Here is a 19485-nt window from a genome sequence, read left to right on the forward strand (position 1 = left end):
CATCTTCATTACAATGGTAAACCTCACTTTTTTTTCTTTTTTCACCACCTGCACTAACATTCTTGGAACCCATGTTGATTTCTCTCACAAGAAAATCTGCCGTGCGTATGTCTTGTGGGAAAACAAACTGCAGCGCTGTCGTAAATCATCGTATTTCGAGCATGTCGTCGGATGTAGGAACAAATGGCGAGTCATACTTTACGTGGATATCGAAAAGATTGTGTGTCGAGGTACCACTGTGTGATAAAAAAAAAAACAGGAAATGAGACCCAGTGAGTGATAAAACACATACAAAAACTTGAAATAATTTTTATTTTTGTATAAAATGAAAACATAATTAACACTTTAAATGTACACTTATTACAGCCCAGAACAACCAGAAGAGGAAAAGTGAAGACAAAAACACAGTACCCTCTCACGTCCTCACTGTTGTATGAGTCACAACCAAAAAAATAAATTATAAAAAAAAACATCTACAAAAAGAAAATATTACAATATTACCATTACTGATTTGTTCAACTTGGATCACTTGGCTATAAATAGCTTCATTATACATGATAAAACAACCAATTATATTAAAGGAAACTTTTTACATGAGAAATAAGACTTATAGACACCTGAACAGAGGAAATAAAGAAGAACGACTTCACGTCATAAGAGCTTAAAAGCAAGGAATGGAGGTACTCACAACTATATTACATAGCGAGCGTCATTGGGCTTTTTAGAATTGCATGGTGGGACAATTTTGGTTGACTTCACCCCAATTTGGGAGCCCATTTCCATGTTCTGCCTAACTCTGTCAACACCAAACTCCAGAAAACACATTAAAGGGAAAGCCACAATGGCGTATAAGGATCAAGATGATGTTGTATTTTTTTCAAACAGTACCTGTGATCATGTAGTATTTAGGTCCAGCATCATGAGGAACCTGAGCCAAGTATTGAACAGTTCCAGTCACCGCAAACAGTTTTCTCGGAATTATCAAAAAGTACTGGCAGCTGGCAAAGCGCAAACCGTGTTTCTGTATGAAAAATACATCAACAGTATATAAATGTATTTTTTCACAGATGGATGAGGGGCCATTTTTCTCCCACAAGTACAGTAAAGCACATTAGATTTTTTTTAAATTTTTTTTTTTACAAAGTATAGAAATAGCTTGCAATTCTGGGAAGAAAATATATATTTTTGGAAACCGTTTGGAAATTTTTAGTACGACGGGACAGTTTAGCTTTATGTCAATAGAAAAAAAAATGACAAGTATGGCTTGTGGCATTTAAATTAGCAAGAGCTAGCTTGGTAATTAAGAGAATGTGACAATAGCGGGAAAAACACTTATTAGACGGGTGGCTAGTTAGCATTCACAGCATAGAAAATGCAAAAGTAACCCACCTTGAGCTGTGGTTTTATGTTGCTTCAATGTTAAAAAAAAAAAAAAGAAAAAAAAAGAAAGAGGACTAGCTAGCTAGTTAGCGCGCTAGCAAAAAAGATATGTTAGCAGGTGAGCTAATGTGGTCCTGTTGGAGCATTTTCTTTGAAACACGCTCACCAGCTCCCTCTACAGGAATTCTGTATGCATTACAAATATCTCCAGTACCAAAGGTCCTCTGTGTAAATCAGGAGTTTGCTGTAAACTTGTTTGTCACTCAATTGTCTTTTAAACACGCGCACTTGTAGACCAAAAATATCAGAAGAATATAGATTATCAGCATGTACCTCACAGGCGTCTAATGAACAGTACTTATGACTATGTAGTGCGTCCGGGGATTCTCGGGCATAATAGGAGATGTAGTTTATTATGGTGTTTTTAGCTGTTTGGCTTGCAGGAACAGTGTTTAGGCCTCTCCAGGTGATTCAAACAGTCTCCTCTATCGTACGAACCATACATCTCGGACTTAAAAAAATAAAAGTCTCAGAAAGAGTTGTGTTTTCCAGTTTTAAGGCAGTCCAGTCTAGGTCAGTCACATTTACTCCCTCTTGGGCGGCGCCTGAAGTGCCGGGGAGTGCGCGGCGTGCTCGCCCTCGCCCAGGTGGCCGAAGAGTCGGTTGAACTTGCGCAGCTGCTCGCTGGCCGTTACGCTCTCCTCCTGCAGCCGTTGGTTGTTCTCGCGCAGGTTAGCCATCTCGGCCATGAGAGCAACCTTGTCGTGCTTCTCCTGAGAGAAAACACACAGTATATTCATCTGTTTGGATTCAAATATATTTATAGCCTAAAAGTGTTTTTCCACACATATGTTTACTGTAATTACTGTTTGACTATTAAAGAAAGACTAGGTAACTTTTCAAATTTTACAAAATATTTTCATAACATTAGTGATTATACAGTGGTATAAAAAAGTATCTGAACCTTTTGGAATTTCTCACATTTCTGCAGAAAATCATCAAATGTGATCTAATCTTTGTCAAAATCACACAGATGAAAATAGTGTCTTCTAAAGAGAAAAGCAATCCCAATGACAAAGATTTTAACATGTATTTTACAAATGAAATGCCTTAATGAATCATTTTTTTTTTCTTATGAACGGTTTTCAAAAGTTTTATTGGTGGACTTTCTCAAGTTAAAGCGCCACACAGAAATGTTGGTTATTATTATAGCAGAGAAGACAGCAGTAAATCAACAAAGACATGTCAACTGTAACCCGATCTACCACTCAAGAGATCTGATGGACTCAAAAAGTGGGTTACGATTGCATATTAGTTATATGGTTATATGTGACAATATTAACAATAAATTTGTATTTTAAAAATGGGAGTTTTTTTTTTCAGATTGCACGCTATATAAAACGTAAGATTATTCATCAATTTGTAAGGGCATACGTCACTATTTGTAAGATTGCCCACGGCCTCGGGTTGACAGGTATAGTTAATAGGTAACACAGTGGTGTCATAAGACTGTTATAATTATCACATGACGCTATCATGGGCATTAATAATGACATTATGAATTATGTCACTAACTCCATTTATTTCCAGCTCGGATCTTTACATCCATTTAAAAGTGAGATAAATTGCCACAAAATGACATTTTTCATTAGCATTCATTAATGCTCATGGCAGTGTCATGTCATAATTATGATGGGCTTATGACAGTCCTATGACGCCACTGTCAAATAAACTTACTAAATACCATAACTAGCAATTAATGAAACAATTGGAACAGTAACCCCGGTAACACACCAGAAACGTGAACGTCGTGTCAACGATTCCGCCGCGATAACGCACCAGTGACGCTGGGCGTCAATTTCCATAGGAGGCATTTCACGAGCAGCGCATCGGTGGAGCGGCTCGATCGGTTCACGCGAGGATTGCAAGATCGCGCGAGAATAGCGGGTATTTAAAGATAATAAAAATACAACCATTTGCCTTTCAGACCCCGCATATTGGCCAGCTTTCTTTTTGAAAGAAAGAACAAAAAAGAAGTCATGTGCTAAAGAGAAAAGCAATCCCAATGAAAAAGATTTTAACATGTATTTTACAGATGAAATGCCTCAATGATTGTTTTTTTCTAATGCATTTTTCTAAGCTTTATTGATGGTTTTTCTCAAGTCATAGCACCACGCAGAAATTTAATAGTATAGCAGGATTTGTGTATTATTCGTATTCATTAATTACAGGTGTTTTAGCTCATTTCAATTTATTTTATTTATATAGTCAGTTACGATTGCATATTATTTTGAAAATCGACCAGATCCACCGTATTTTTACACGAGTGACTTCCGGTCTGCCCGATCCTAGCTACCGGTAGTAGTGTGATACAAAACCTCTCTAAAAGTCCGAATGTTCATCTATCGACAGTCAGAGAGGTTGTCTACAACTGGAGAGAGTTTGGCACTGTTGCTTCTCTCCCAAGGAGTGGCCTTCCATCAAAGATGACGCCATGAGTTCAGCGCAGAATACTCAGAGAGGTAAAAAAAGAACCTCAGAGTGTCTGCTAAAGACTTACAGAAATCACTGGCACAGTCCAATATCTCTGTGCACACATCAACTATATGTAAAACAATGGCTAAGAATGGTGTTCATGGTAGGACTCCACTGCTGTCTAGAAAAACATTGTTGCTCGTTTAATGTTTGCAAAAATGCACTTGGACACTCCACAGAAGTTTTGGCAAAATATATTTAGTGGACTGATGAAACCAAAGTTGAATTGTTTGGGAGTAACACACGTCATGTGTGGAGGAAAAATGGAACAGCTCACCAACATCAACACCTCATCCCCACCGTGAAGCATGGTGGAGGGAGCATCATGATTTGGGGCTGTTTTGCTTACTCAGGGCCTGGACACTTGCAATCATTATTGAAAGAATGAATTCAAAAGTTTATCAGGATGTTTTGCAGGAAAAACTGAGGCCGTCCGTCAGACAGTTGAAGCTAAAAAGAGGATGGATGCGGCAACAAGACAATGATCCAAAACACAGAAGTAAATCAACTTCAGAATGGTTTCAGAAGAACAAAATCCATGTTATGGAGTGCAGACTAGAACCCCATTGAGATGCTGTGGCATGACCTAATGACAGCGATTCATGCCAGACACCCCAGGAATCTGACTGAACTACAGCAGTTTTGTAGAGAAGAATGGGCCAAGAATAGTCCTGATCGATGTGCCAGACCGATCTGCAGAAAGCGTCTGGTTGAAGTTACTGCTGCCCAAGAGGGGGCCACAAAACATTAAATTTGATGGTTCACTCACTTATTTTTCCTCCCTTCTGTCATTGTTTGGAAACTATCCTCATTAAAATATGAAAATCTATAAATGTTTGGGTGGTTTTAGTTAAAGCAGATACTGTTTTTTCATCCGTGTGATTTTCACAAAGATTTGATGACATTTGATGGTGATTTTATGCAGAAATGTGAGAAACTCCAAAAGGTTCTGATAATTTTTCACATCAGTTTATGTCGACTGACAACTAGTTGAATGACACCTCTTTCATATCTTGAGGGGGTCTGTATCGCTTTCACCGGGACTCATTAAAGTTGAGAAGGGTGGCAGGAACCCGGTGGGGTAATACGGTACAAAATAAAACGTTTCTTATTTTCGACATTGTCATATGCTTTTGTCCACCGGCCTCGCCAAAGTTGACCGAAACGGAAAAGTTACCTCATGTTTTAAATTTTTTTTCCTTTTCTTTTTTTCCCCAAACTAAATCTCACCTTTTTTTACAGATAGCAATGATTTTGTGACATAAACATACACATCACACTGTTCGTACAGTTTAAAACATAATAATAATTCAAACAATTGCCAAATTTCATGCTCTAAAAATAACAAGTGGGATTCACTCACTTTCTCCAGGTCATTGTTGAGCTGTTTCAACATCAACTCCAGGTTGTGGAGACGCCCAGACAAATCGTTTGGCACCTCGTCACTGAAAAAAACCCCACACAATTAGAAGCATATTTATGATATAAAGCAGGGGTGTCCAAACTACGGGCCACTCCCCAATTTTTATTGGCCTGCAGCAAATCATGAATATATTATGAAATATAGCCCACACAAGAAACGAGTTCAGTCTACATTCTATTGCATGTTTTAGCTTCAACACCAGATGGAGCAAGTCACTTAAACATGTTGAAATCAGTGCATGAAAGTTAGCAACATTTCAGTATTTTGTTTTGAATGAATACACACAAAAAAAAAGCATGACAAATTGAGCTATCTTGTTTATTATTTTCTTGATGTTTTTTGCTGTCGCTGGACATTTTCTCTCTATTTTATATTTTAATTTTAAGTTTGTTTCAGTAGTGTAAAAATACATATATATTCACGCACACATATTATACATATATAATAGAGCTGTCAAAATGATCGCGTGAACGGGCGGTAATTAATTTTTAAAATTAATCACGTTAAAATATTTAACGCAATTAACGCACATGCCCCGCTCAAACAGATTAAAATGACAGAACAGTGACATTTCCACTTGTTATGTGTGTTTTTTTATGTTTTGTTGCCCTCTGCTGGCGCTTGGGTGCGACTGATTTTGTAATTATTGACATCAACAATGGCAGCTACTAGTTTATTTTTTGATTGAAAATTTTACGAATTTTATTAAAACAAAAACATTAAGAGGGGCTTTAATATAAAATTTCTATAACTTGTACTAACATTTATCTTTTAAGAACTACAAGTCTTTCTATCCATGGATCGCTTCAACAGAATGTTAATGTTAATGCCATCTTGTTGATTTATTGTTATAATAAACAAATACAGTACTTATGTACAGTATGTTGAATGTATAAATCAGTCTTATCTTTCCATTCCAACAATAATTTACAGAAAAATATGGCATATTTTATAGATGGTTTGAATTACGATTAATTACGATTAATTAATTTTTAAGCTGTGATTAACTCGATTAAAAATTTTAATCGTTGGACAGCCCTAATTAAAATAATTAATTACCGCCTGTTAACGCGATAAATTTGACAGCACTAGTTAATATGTAAAAAAAAACAAACATTTTAAAAACCTCATCTTTTCTACCGAATTCCCATCCCCTGAAAATTATGTGATTAGGGCCAGATTTCCGATCACGTGCGAACAAATGTGAGTTATCCCAAAATGACAGGCACCTGCTGAAAGTGGGTGTCGTCCGTGGCGTCTGCGGAGTAGGAAACTGCACAGGACTGCCGGCTGGCCTCATGTCTACTCCACCTTGTGTCTCGGTGAGTGAAAAAAGCGACACGGCTCTTTGTGCTGTCAGGAAAAAAAGAACACTTGTTTAAACTCAAAGTCCACAAATTTTGAAGTATGCGAATCTTCCACCTTCATAGACTTTGGCAGCATTGACTAGGCTGGACCACTCCAGTCCACAGGCCGTGTCGGGCAGGGGCATGAGTCCGGGGTCCAGCCTCCTCAGCGGGGGTACTTTGTCTCTCACCTCAGTGAGGGACAGTTCTGATGCCGACAGCGGCACTGTAGGAAAATGTCACGGTGAGAATACAGAACGTGAACGAGCTCAACTAGAGTGGCAACAACTCACCTTTTTTGGACTGTGAGTGGTTGGATGAGCTGGAGTGCTTGCGCGTGGGAAGAGTGCAGGTGAAGAGCATGTCCATGGGCGCCGACTGGTTTTCCGAGTTGGCGAAGCTAGCGTCCCTGCGGCCGCTGCATAGGGACTCGTCAGAAAAGGTTCGCTGCAGTTTACGCCGGGGAGACTGCATCAGAAGATGTTAATTCATCAGAACTTAACATTATAATAATCCAGCATTTTACTTTAACTGTCTTTCTTGAAACTCAAGGACAAAAAAAAAAAACAACAAAAAAACAAAACAAGAGTAATTTGAATTAAAAAACAAAAAGTAAAACACGTCTGTAAAGTTGCCCCCCCACACCCTCATCAGATACAAATTTAAAATGTCAATTGGTTCCATGTGCTATGTTTGTGCTTGTTTGTGTTGTAAAAAGTTTTGTTTGCACCGCAATCGTTTGTGATATTTACATTTTTTTAATAGGTCAATCAGACCCCTATTCAACTAAAAATGCTCTCAATCATTTGTGCTCTTTGTGTTGTAAATTTTTTTGTTAGTTCTGCAACGGTTTTGTAGAGATTCTACTTTTAATTTACAGTGATGACGTCATGCAGGCCCTAGTTTCCTGCAAAATGGACCCGAAGTGGTCCCATTTGTTTGTGCTACATTTGTGCTGTCAAAATTTTCGTTTGTGCTGCCACAGTTTTGCAGTTATTACAAATGATTTTTTATAGGTCATCAAGAGTTCAACTGACCCCATTTGATGGGTTTGAGCTCTGTAGGCCATTTAATGCAGAAAATGAATTTGAAACTCCAAAATTTAGCTGCGAAAATCCCTAATTGTGGAGCCGACAGCCCCATCTTTTGGACAAAAGATGTCTCTTGCGATTGTATGCAGCAGTTGCCTTTCAAACTTTTACGCTTCCATGAACAAATTTAAACATGCTGTGATGATATGTTGTGGTTTTGAGTACTCCACAACAAGACGCTGGAATTAAAAAAAAAAAAAAAAAAAAAAAAAAAAAACGTACAATTTTCTGTAACATTACTAAGAGATTTTATAAAGGCGAGTGTCTGCGTGGCTTTCTGTGTGTTCGTGTCATATGGATGCCAAAATGGCTTGGAGAATTTTGACGAAATTTGACATTATTGTACTTTATGTGTCTGGGAGTGTTCTCAGATGTGTTTGGTCTTTGAAGGCTATCATTTAATGCCAATTGTCACTTTTTCACCCGAGCAACACCAGTCTATACTGCTAGTTTTTATATAAATTTGCGTCTGATGGGGCGGGCTAACTTCACAAAGGTATGTGAACAACCTATTCAAATTGTGGCTTTTTTAACCCCTTGATGCATGAATTTATATTTAATACACATAGAGGGGGAAAATAGTGATGAAAAAATAATATAAGGAAAAAAAGGAGTGAGACAGATTAAAAAAAAAAAAAAAAAGGGGGTAAACAATGAAATGGAGGAAAACAATTTATAACTTTATACAGTCCACCCACAGTCTGCCTCTCCAACAGTCGTAAAGCGACAAATATGTGATATTGTGTTATGTTGTTATATGAGGGTACTTCTCTCTACGACACAGTTGGATGGAACATTTTAGCAGCAAAGATTGAACTTGGCTTTGCACTGCTGCCTTTGTTCCTTTTGACCAGTCTTGTGGTCTTGCTGACTTTTTAATAACCTTCTTTAACTGTGTGCATGTTACTTACCGGATCTCGCTGTGGAGACTCTCCAGGGTTGTCCATAATGATGAGTTTCTTCAAGTCATCCTCGATGGTGCTCTTGTACGTCCGTCGTGGAGAGCGCAGGTCTCTCAGCGACGCTCGCAGTCGAGGTTGTCCGAACACATTCTTTGAATTGATGTCAACCTGACTAAAGACGACAACACCCAAATATGGTGTGTGATTAATCGACAGCTACTTAGTTTACTGTTAAAATCCTGTCATAGCAAACATACGTCTTGTTGTTGTTGGAACCGGAAGAAGTCTTTGTGTTGGATGGCGAAGGACCGAAGTCTTCTGGCAGCAGGGCGCTTTGTCTGTTCTTTCCGTAAAAGGCCTTGGGTGCTGAGCTCGATAGAGGATTGGAGCTCAGGTGGGCCGAAGTGGGTGTGGTGGTGGAGGCGCGAACGGGATGTGCTTTGTCCGCAGTGGGGGTCTTGTAACCCTGAGGTGTGTAGGCTCTGCGACACAAACATTTAAAGGGAAAGCTTGGTAGGGCCTTAAAATAAAATCTCCTGACTTATTTTCCTGCAAAAATAGGATTTTTAATTGACTATCCAACTTTGCTAAAACAAAATGACAATAACAATTAAAAAAACCAAACAAACAAAAAAAAACAGTTTCCTACAAGCATCAACGGCCACAAAACATGTGACTTGAAAGTCAAGAAATTGTGCATAATGTCATGCCATAGTGAATTTTCTTATTACCTTGGCTTGAAAGTTTCCATTTTTTCAGCACTAGATCCAGGAGGTGGGAACGTCCGAGTACGAAAACCTTTGTTCTGACTGGCCGCGGCCGAAATTCCGGGTGAAGACTCCCTTTTCTTGGCGTCGCCCCCTCCGCTCCTTACGACAGCAGCGTGCGAGGGCTTGTGAGGCTGGCCGGCGGAAACGTGGCGACTGTTGTGATTGTTGTAGTGGGCCGGGGCGTCGATGCCGCTGTCATTGGATCCGCCCTTGTTGAGAAGGTCCGGATCGGGCTCAGTCGCATCGCCCGGAAAACCGCTGTCCCCTCGATCGCCTATGGGTCCCCCATCAAACCATCGCTCATCGCTGTGGCTACTGGAGGCGTTGCTGGACAGCGTATTACTGCTGGAGTGGCTGGAGTATTGGGCATCACCCTGTAGAACATGCAGGAGAGGTAATGTCAGGAAGGCGAGTGAGTGATGAGAAGTAATGGTGAATCAGACCTTTGAGTGTCGGTTTGGAGAGTCTTTCCCTTGAACGTCCTGTCTGAGCCTCCTCTGGCCTCCTCCTCCACCAGCTTGTACTCTGGACGAAGACACTGGAACATGCCATAGAGGTTCTACACACAAACCCAAAAGTTTTGATATTAATACAGGAAAGATTCTGATGGCACTAGACTTCCAGTCCATTTTGACTGGAAGAGGATGGCAGTCATTGGACAGCAGTCAAAACGGATTAGACGTCTATCGTCAACGGCAGGCAATAAATCTTTATTATTCCATTGACTGAATAAATAATTAAAATATTATGAAATAAAATTGTAACATTAAGAGTACTGAATCCAAATACCGTATTTTACGGACTATATATCGCACCTGAGTATAAGTTGCACCAGGCCAAAAATGCGCAATGAAGAGTAAAAAAAAAAAAAAAAAAAGTCATACCAGAGTATAAGTCGCATTTTTGGAGGAAATTTACTTGATAAAATCCAAAACATAGAACAGATATGTCGTCTTGAAAGGCAATTTAGAATAAAAATACAATAGAGAACAACATGCTAAATAAGTGTACAGTATGATAATGTTACATGATGCATGAACAACGAAATGCGAACGTGGCCGGTATGTTAACAAAACATAGCAATTAAGAGTTATTCAGATAACTATAGCATAAAGAATATTCTAACAAGTTTAGCAAACCATCAGTGTCAGTCCAAAACACCAAAATAACATGTGAAATGATATAATAATGTGTTAATAATTTCACACATAAGTCGCTCCAGAGTATAAGTGGCACCCCCAGCCAAACTATGAAAAAAAACTGCGAGTCTGAAAATTACGGTATTCTGAAATGGCAAATTCTTAATGAATATTTTGTGTGTGGCGGCTATAGTACATATGTATAATACATACAGATATATCTTGAGGCTTAATTTGACTAGAATCAAGTCAGAATGTAACATTAATAACTTTTTATTTATATACAGTGGGGCAAATAAGTATTTAGTCAACAACTAATTGTTAACATAGGGGAACCTCAACCATGAAAGACAGAATGTGGAAAAAAAAACAGAAAATCACATTGTTTGATTTTTAAAGAAATTATTTGCAAATCATGGTGGAAAATAAGTATTTGGTCAATACCAAAAGTTAATCTCAATACTTTGTTATGTACCCTTTGTTGGCAATAACGGAGGTCAAACGTTTTCTGTAACTTTTCACAAGCTTTTCACACATTGTTGCTGGTATTTTGGCCCATTCCTCCATGCAGATCTCCTTTAGAGCAGTGATGTTTTAGGGCTGTCGTTGGGCAACACGGACTTTCAACTCCCACCACAGATTTTCCATGGGGTTGAGATCTGGAGACTGGCTAGGCCACTCCAGGACCTTGAAATGCTTCCTACGAAGCCACTCCTTTGTTGGCCTGGCTGTGTGTTTGGGATCATTGTCATGCTGAAAGACCCAGCCACGTCTCATCTTCAATGCCCTTGCTGATGGATGGAAGATTTTCACTCAAAATCTCTCGATACATGGCCCCCATTCATTCGTTTCTTTACACAGATCAGTCGTCCTGGTCCCTTTGCAGAAAAACAGCCCAAAGCATGATGTTTCCACCACCATGCTTCACAGTGGGTATGGGGTTATTCGAATACAATTGAGTATTCTTTCTCCTTCAAACACGAGAACCTGTGTTTCTACCAAAAAGTTCTATTTTGGTTTCATCTGACCATAACACATTCTCCCAGTCCTCTTCTGGATCATCCAAATGCTCTCTAGCGAACCGAAGATGGGCCTGGACGTGTACTTTCTTCAGCGGGGGACACGTCTGGCAGTGCAGGATTTGAGTCCCTGGCGGCGCATTGTGTGACTGATGTGTGTTACTGTGGTCCCAGCTCTCTGTTGGTCATTCACTAGGTCCCCCCTTGTGGTTCTGGGATTTTTGCTCACCGTTCTTGGTATCATTTTGACGCCACAGGGTGAGATCTTGCATGGAGCCCAAGATCGAGGAGATTATCAGTGGTCTTGTATGTCTTCCATTTTCTAATAATTGCTCCCACAGTTGATTTCTCTACACCAAGCGCTTTACCTATTGCAGATTCAGTCTTCCCAGCCTGGTGCAGGTCTACAAGTTTTTCTCTGGTGTCCTTCGACAGCTCTTTAGTCTTGGCCATAGTGGAGTTTGGAGTGTGACTGACTGAGGTTGTGGACAGGTGTCTTTTATACCGATAATGAGTTAAAACAGGTGCCATTAATACAGGTAACGAGTGGAGCCTCGTTAGAAGAAGCTATACCTCTTTGACAGCCAGAAATCTTGCTTGTTTGTAGGTGACCAAATACTTATTTTCCACTCTAATTTGGAAATAATTTCCCTTAAAAATCAAACAATGGGATTTTCTGTTTTTTTTCCACATTCTGTCTCTCATGGTTGATGTTTACCTATGTTGACAATTACAGGCCTCTCTAATCTTTTCAAGTAGGAGAACTTGCACAATTGGTGGTTGACTATATACTTATTTGCCCCACTGTATGTAGCACTTTTGGCAATTTCTATCAAGTCTTTTGATGGCTGCACTTCAGCGCGCAATTCAGTTGGACTTGAAGGTAGTTTGTTAGTGTGTCCAATTAGAAATTAAAAAGGTCAATTGATAAAATTAGCTTATCAATAAAATCCACAATTGGTGGTTGACTAAATACTTATTTGCCCCACTGTATATATTTTTAATCCTTTAACTTTCCAGTTAACTGTTCGATAATCAAGTCAGAACATGACAATAAATGCTTGATGTAATCAGAAAACAGTCCATTTCAAAATACTCCTCTGAACTAGAAGGCTTTTTTTGTGTTAGTTTTGTTCTCTTTAAACCAGTATCCTGAGAAAAAAAATCATTTTAAAGCAAATAAAAGATGAAAGTAGACACCCAGTTGCCTAGTAGCATTGATGTTTCCTCTATGCAACCCATTCCTCATACACCTAACAAGTGCTGTGAAGCCTTGGATAAAAAAAAGAAATCTAATACATTTTTGGCAAGAGATTCAATACTGATTTAGGGTCATATTTTCACACAATAATATTGAGCTTTCAGTATATTCTCATTTTTGGGTTTGTATATCACTTTTTCAAGGCTATAGGCTAACAGAAAATTATATTTTACTGGATTGTTCTACTCCAGAATTGTCCTCACCATGAACAACTTGTTGCTCATCCAACATGGAAGAGAGTTTTAGTCTGGGGTGCAACGTACCAGTTTTGCAGCGCTCCATAGTGCTCTCCTGACTGGTGAAGCCCGATGACAACTCTCCACTGGAAATGATATCCATGCTGAGGTGAGGCTCGTAGGAAAGCATAGGGGGCTGTCTGGTTCCGAACCTGCCGAAAGCAGTGCAACATAATCTGCATTACCAGGGCTGCCACAAACGATTATTTTGATGGATTTTTATAGTTGATCATTCAATCATAATTTTTGTGAGTGGTCGACGAATTGGCATATTTAAAAATCAAGTTATTAACTGTTATATTACTCTGGGTTTAACATCTTAACTGCATTGGCACCAGAAAACTATGTGCTGAGAAAAGTTGGTCTGAGCTCATTTACCATTTTATTGAGGACTACAGAAATCAGAAAATACACCCCCTCATGTTCTTTTTGTATTTTAAATGATAAGAAATATACATTATACAACATTTACTATTAACTCTTTATAGGAAAGTGACTATTTTTTGGTAATATATATATTAAAAAAACCTTAAAGACCTAGAATCAACATACGCGAAGATCACATTTTTGGTCGTGTAGTCCACACTTATACAACAAATGTTGATATTGTGGTCGATATGATTCTAAATGTGAGGTCGAAGTACGTGATTGCCAGGATATTTTTTTATTTTTTATTTTTTAAATTAACAAAAATATGTTCACGCCAGGTTATTTTCTTAGCGGAACGGAAGATGAATGAATGAACGAATGTATAATCACTCATTTTTTATTTTTATATATATTTTTGACAAATAAAATTAAATAGAATTAAAAAAAAACTTGACTATACATTCCCCCCCCAAACCATTTTTTTTTTTAAACCATAGTATTTAGTAGCCTACCATTAACAACTCTAGATAATTAATTTCAAGTGGTAGGATTGTGAATTGAATGCCATTGAGTGCTGGACTTCCAATCCATTTTAACTGGGTGGACTGGCAGTGCTCATTTGCTGCCAGCCTCTCCCACTCAAAATGGATTGGAGGTCTAGTGAAGTAATGGCAGCCAATGAATGAAATGACTGCGTATAAAGGGTTGTGAGGCTCACAAAAAAAAAGGGGATTTTCTATAGATTTAAAGTATCAGAGTTTCTACTGGTATCAGCAAATATCATATAATGCTTTTTAATGTCACTTTTAATGGCACTTTAAACTTATTTAATGCCCATGCATGACTGCAGGTAGTTTCACAAACACAAATTATAAGTAAAGCTGTCCAATAAATGACTTTTTAACCAATATCCCAATATTGTCCAACTCAAAAAATCCGATACAGATACCAAACCGATACGGATATATGGAGTCATGGGGTTACCATATTATGGCTAATTGTATGGCGATGCCCCACTGAATAATTTAAGGGTTAATGATAAATGTAACAACTTGAAGGTTTTCCAATAAACATTCTGTGAAAAATAAGAGAACAGCTTCAACTGAAGTTATGGAAAAAGTGCCTATATTGCACCACTATATTTATTGTTGAAATCAAAATAATGCAAACATCAGTTTTTTTGGATCAAGCGCAAAGTGCTATATATATATATATATATATATATATATATATATATATATATATATATATATATATATATATATATATATATATAAGGGCTGTCAAACGATTACAATTTTTAATCCAGTTAATCACAGCTTAAAAATTTGTTAATCGTAATTAATCGCAATTCAAACCATCTATAAAATATGCCATATTTTTCTATAAATTATTGTTGGAATGGAAAGATAAGACGGATATATACATTCAACATACTGTACATAAGTACTGTATTTGTTCATTACAACAATAAATCAACAAGACGGCATTAACATTAACATTCTGTTAAATGTATAGAAAGACTTGTAGTTCTTAAAAGATAAATGTTAGTACAAGTCATATAATTTTATATTAAAACTCCTCTTAATGTTTTCGTTTTGATAACATTTGTAAAATTTTCAATCAAAAAAATAAACTAGTAGCTCGCCATTGTTGATGTCAATAATTACACAATAGTCATAGTGGTTAAATCTATAAAATCAGTCGCACCCAAGCGCCAGCAAAGGGCGACAAAACACCCAAAAACACAAGTAACAAGTGGACATGACACTATGCTGTCATTTTAATCTGTTTGAGCGGGGCATGTGCTTTAATTGCGTCAAATATTTTAACGTGATTAATTTAAAAAATTAATTACCGCCCGTTAACGCGATAATTTTGACAGCCCTGATATACAGTGGGGAGAACCAGTATTTGCTACACTACCAATGGGAAAACCCATCGGCAGTGTATCAAATACTGGTTCTCCCCACTGTATATATATATATTGTATATACATAAAACAAAAACAGTATATATTTAAATGATCAGTTCCCATTAGTTTCTTTGACTGACTTGTGACATTTAGTATAAAGATACAAGTCCCACTCACCTGTCAGGTGTAGGCTTGTAGCGCACAAAGGGCCCAGGTGTAATTCCAGGCGGCCCCATGGTGGAGAGGCCCACCAGGCCTGAGGAAGGTGAGGAGAAGCTGGCCGAGGGGTTTCTATAGGGCAGCACTCGGTCACACCCTCCAGGAGAAATGTTGTAGTGGTTCTCCGGGTAGCTGACCGGCCTAGGCACACAAAGCAAAAAGAGGGGAGAGCGGTTGATAAAACAACAAATGCTAATCATCGTGTTAAATTATTCTTGTTGGCTGTTATCATGGTCTCACCTCTTAGAGTTGAAGTGTTGAGGCTCCCTGTAGGGAACGGGCATCAAGGCCTTGTGGGAGGAACGCAGCAGCGGAGGCGGCGGTGGGGGGCACATGGCGGCCCACCGCTGCGGATTGGGGGTGCCATGCAGCCCCTGAGGCACCGGCGGGCTGTCCCAGCGCCAGGCCGAGCGGGGGGAGGGCCGGTAGCCCCCGGCCAAAGGCTCAGCTTCCGGCTTCTGCTCCATGGTCTTCATCTCGTACTCCTCTGTGCAGCCCCTAAAACAGTCACAAACATAGTAACTCATTTATGGGCTTTCCACTCGAATATGTTTTCATCCAATTCTTTTGGGATCATAACCACAGTATGTATTAAAATGGAGTATCGTGCTCATAGCAAAATTTGTAGAAAACAGCAGACACATAATGGCAGTCACTAATGAGCTATCCTGACACTGACAGGAGCAAAATGAGAGGATAGGAAACTGATTATTGGCTCAACAGGACTCCATCTCGCCTACTGAGAGATGGAGGTCAAGTATGTGTGTGAAATGCGCTTCAAGCGAATAAAAGTGCTCTTCACACAAGGCCTCCGTATACACACAACAGTTTTTCTACTTCAAGTGTACATGGTCACAGTGAGATTAGTGCAGTCTTAATGAAACAACAGAAAGTAAAACGTCAAATGAAAAGAAGTTGACATTCTCATCAATAATTATAAACACACCGATTCATTCATTAAATATCATTAAGGAGTTACAACAATAAGAAGGCTCATGACCTGTTTCCTTTAAATGTTTTAGGTGGTAATATGCCTAAGTTACTGTACGGTCAATGTGAAATCAGTTCATTTTAAAAGCAGATCTGGTTTAGCGGTTACCATCAATGGCCGACAACAAGTAAACAAAAACGTCCCTTATCTTAAACACCATCTTAATTTTGATCAGATCAAAGCTGGCTTATTTATAAACCACCAAGGATAAAACCTTACATGTAAAAAATAGTATCTATGTGAGTGACATTGTCGTTATCCAAGATCTGAACAAAAAGGTAGCAGCAAACCATGTAAAAGAAAAACTGGGACTAAAAAAATTGTTGCATTAATGCGAAAACCTTTTCTTCGGTTGTTTTTAGGGTGCTGAATCCAAATACGACCTTCGTTTTTTTCTGTTGTTGTCTTTTCTTTGGCAAATCAAGATTCAATTTCTTTGAGCAATACAAAACTATTGCAAAGCGATATTTTTAACAAAGTGAGTACATAGCTGGCACCTAAAAAATACCTCATAAGCAGGGGTTAAAGTGGGCCAGGGCCCTCCGGAGCCTAGCTTTGCCACCGCGTAGTTTAGCTTCGCCATACCGGAGCAGAGCTCCGCCTCCTTAGGCAAATAAACAAATAATGCAATTCAAACTGACATTAGCACCCATAGACTGTATATAAAGGTAGCGCCCGGGACTACATATAATTTTTGCATGCGCAGTCTGCATGGCTCTCTCATATGTAAGCACTGAAATGCTCAACAAATCAGAGCGCAGCGTCATCCTCTGTTGCTCCCAGCGTGGAAGGATGTGAATAAAGGTATATTTACTTGTGTGTGGCAAAAAGGTTTCTTTTTTTTTTCTTCTCAAATCTTTTGAGCTAAGTCGTTGCTGTACGTTTTTAAGAGAGCAGTTATACTAGAGGCTTTTTTTGTCATTGAAAAACATGGCAATATTTTTGTTGTGATTTTTAAATATGGAAGCGATTCAAAATTAGGGACGTCCCCGATCTGATCAAGTGAATCATCGGAAATTGGGCTGATGGCACCATTTTTATGAGGATCGGTTGAAAAGAGTCGGGTTTTTAAAGGCTAAAAAGTAAAATACTCGTGAAAGAAAAACAAACATATATGTGTTTTGTACTCCGCAAAATGCTCTTGGAATGCTCAATTTCTCACAGAAAATGATTGCAATTACAAATGCTTTGTTAGAAATATCTTAATTTATTTTACTTGCAATGAAAAAACACAAAAGAGAATGAAAAAAAAAAAATCATTATCATTTTACACAAAACTCTGAAAACGGGCCGGACAAAAGTATTGCCACCCTCAGCCTATTACTTGGGAGCACAACCTTTAGACAAAATAACTGCGAACAACCGCTTCCGGTATCCATCAATGAGTTTCTTACAATGCTGGATTTGGAATTGCTGGAATTTTAGACCATTCTTCTGTGGCCAACTGCTCCAGGTCTTTGATTTGAAGGGTGCCATTTTCAGATCCCTCCACATGTGTTCTATGGGATTAATATCTGGACTCAATGCTGTCCACTTTAGAAGTCTCCAGTGCTTTCTCTCAAACCATTTTCTAGTGCTTTTTGAAGTGTGTTTTGGGTCATTGTCCTTCTGGAAGACCCATGACCTCTGAGGAAGACCCAGCTTTCTACACTGGGCCCTACATTATACTGCAAAATTTGTTGGTAGTCTTCAGACTTCATAATGCTACGCACACGGTCTAGCAGTCCAGTGTCGAAGGCAGCAAAGCAAACCCAAAACATCAGGGAACCTCCGCCATGTTTGACTATGGGGACGTGTTCTTTTCTTTGAAGGCCTTGTTTTTTTCCCCTGTAACTTTATGTTGATGCCTTTTCCCAAAAAGCTCTACTTTTGTCTCATCTGACCAGAGAACATTCTTCCAAAACATTTTTGTTTTTTTAGGTAGGTTTTGGCAAACTCCAGCCTGGCATTTTTATGTCTCTGGGTCGGAAGTGTGGTCTTCCTGGGTATCCTACCATAGAGTCCCTTTTCATTCAGACGCTGACGAATAGTACGGGTTGACACTGTTGTACCTTCAGACTGCAGGACAGCTTGAACTTGTTTGGATGTTAGTCGAGGTTCTCGTTGAAATCTCTCGTCAATTTTTCTTTTCCGTCCATATCTAGGGAGGTTAGCCACAGTGCCATGGGCTTTACACTTACTGATGACACTACGAATGGTAGACACAGGAACATTCAGGTCTTTGGAGGTGGACTTGTAGCCTTGAGCTAGCCTATGCTTCCTCAGAATTTTGCTTCTCAAATCCTCAGACAGATTTTTGTTCTTCTTTCTTTTTTCCATGTGGTACACACAAGGACATAGGACAGAGTTTGAGTCAACTTTAATCCGTTTTAACTGCCTGCAAGTGTGATTTTAGTTATTGCCAACACCTGTTATATGCCACAAGTAAGTAACAGGTACTGTTATTGACACAAATTAGAGAAGCATCACATGATTTTTCAAAGGGTGCCAATACATTTTCGGAGTTTTTTTGTAAAATGATAATGATTTCATCCCCCCCCCATTCTCTTTTGTGTTTTTTCATTGCAAGCAAAATAAATGAAGATATTACTATCAAAGCACTTGCAATTGCAATCATTTTGTGAGAGAAATTGAACATTATGTGACAGAATTGCAGGTCTGCCAATACTTTTGGTCAGAAGTGTATAAATTGACTGACAAAAAAAAAAAAAAAAAAAAAAAAAAAAAAAGGTTTTCATCAGTACTTAATATAAATAGCCTTTATGTTTTGTTCTTTTTCAAACAGTTGTAATGCGTTTAGAAGAAACGATCCAAATATTTCGAAAAATCCTGTATGGCCCAACAAGTGATTCATATCAGTTCTATTTTGCATTCGTTTCATTATGACTT

The 19485-nt window shown here is 38.6% G+C and overlaps 1 protein-coding gene across 1 annotated transcript in view; it reads right to left on the minus strand.

Annotated features, from left to right (window-relative positions):
* Positions 1-293: 293 nt before the first annotated feature.
* sipa1l3 (signal-induced proliferation-associated 1 like 3) overlaps positions 294-19485 on the minus strand; it is a 125767-nt gene continuing 106575 nt past the window's right edge. Inside the window, exons 12-23 of the mRNA XM_057838535.1 lie at positions 15846-16103; positions 15564-15746; positions 13130-13254; positions 9891-10006; positions 9409-9821; positions 8935-9159; positions 8687-8849; positions 6978-7152; positions 6761-6910; positions 6568-6691; positions 5279-5360; positions 294-2153 (exon numbers count right to left, since the gene is read on the minus strand). Of these exons, the coding sequence (XP_057694518.1) occupies positions 1965-2153; positions 5279-5360; positions 6568-6691; positions 6761-6910; positions 6978-7152; positions 8687-8849; positions 8935-9159; positions 9409-9821; positions 9891-10006; positions 13130-13254; positions 15564-15746; positions 15846-16103 (2203 nt within the window). The 3' untranslated portion in view covers positions 294-1964. The remainder of the gene's footprint in view (positions 2154-5278; positions 5361-6567; positions 6692-6760; positions 6911-6977; positions 7153-8686; positions 8850-8934; positions 9160-9408; positions 9822-9890; positions 10007-13129; positions 13255-15563; positions 15747-15845; positions 16104-19485) is intronic.

This window comes from Corythoichthys intestinalis, chromosome 6 (assembly GCF_030265065.1).
Source record: "Corythoichthys intestinalis isolate RoL2023-P3 chromosome 6, ASM3026506v1, whole genome shotgun sequence".
NCBI classification, from domain to species: Eukaryota; Metazoa; Chordata; class Actinopteri; order Syngnathiformes; family Syngnathidae; genus Corythoichthys; species Corythoichthys intestinalis.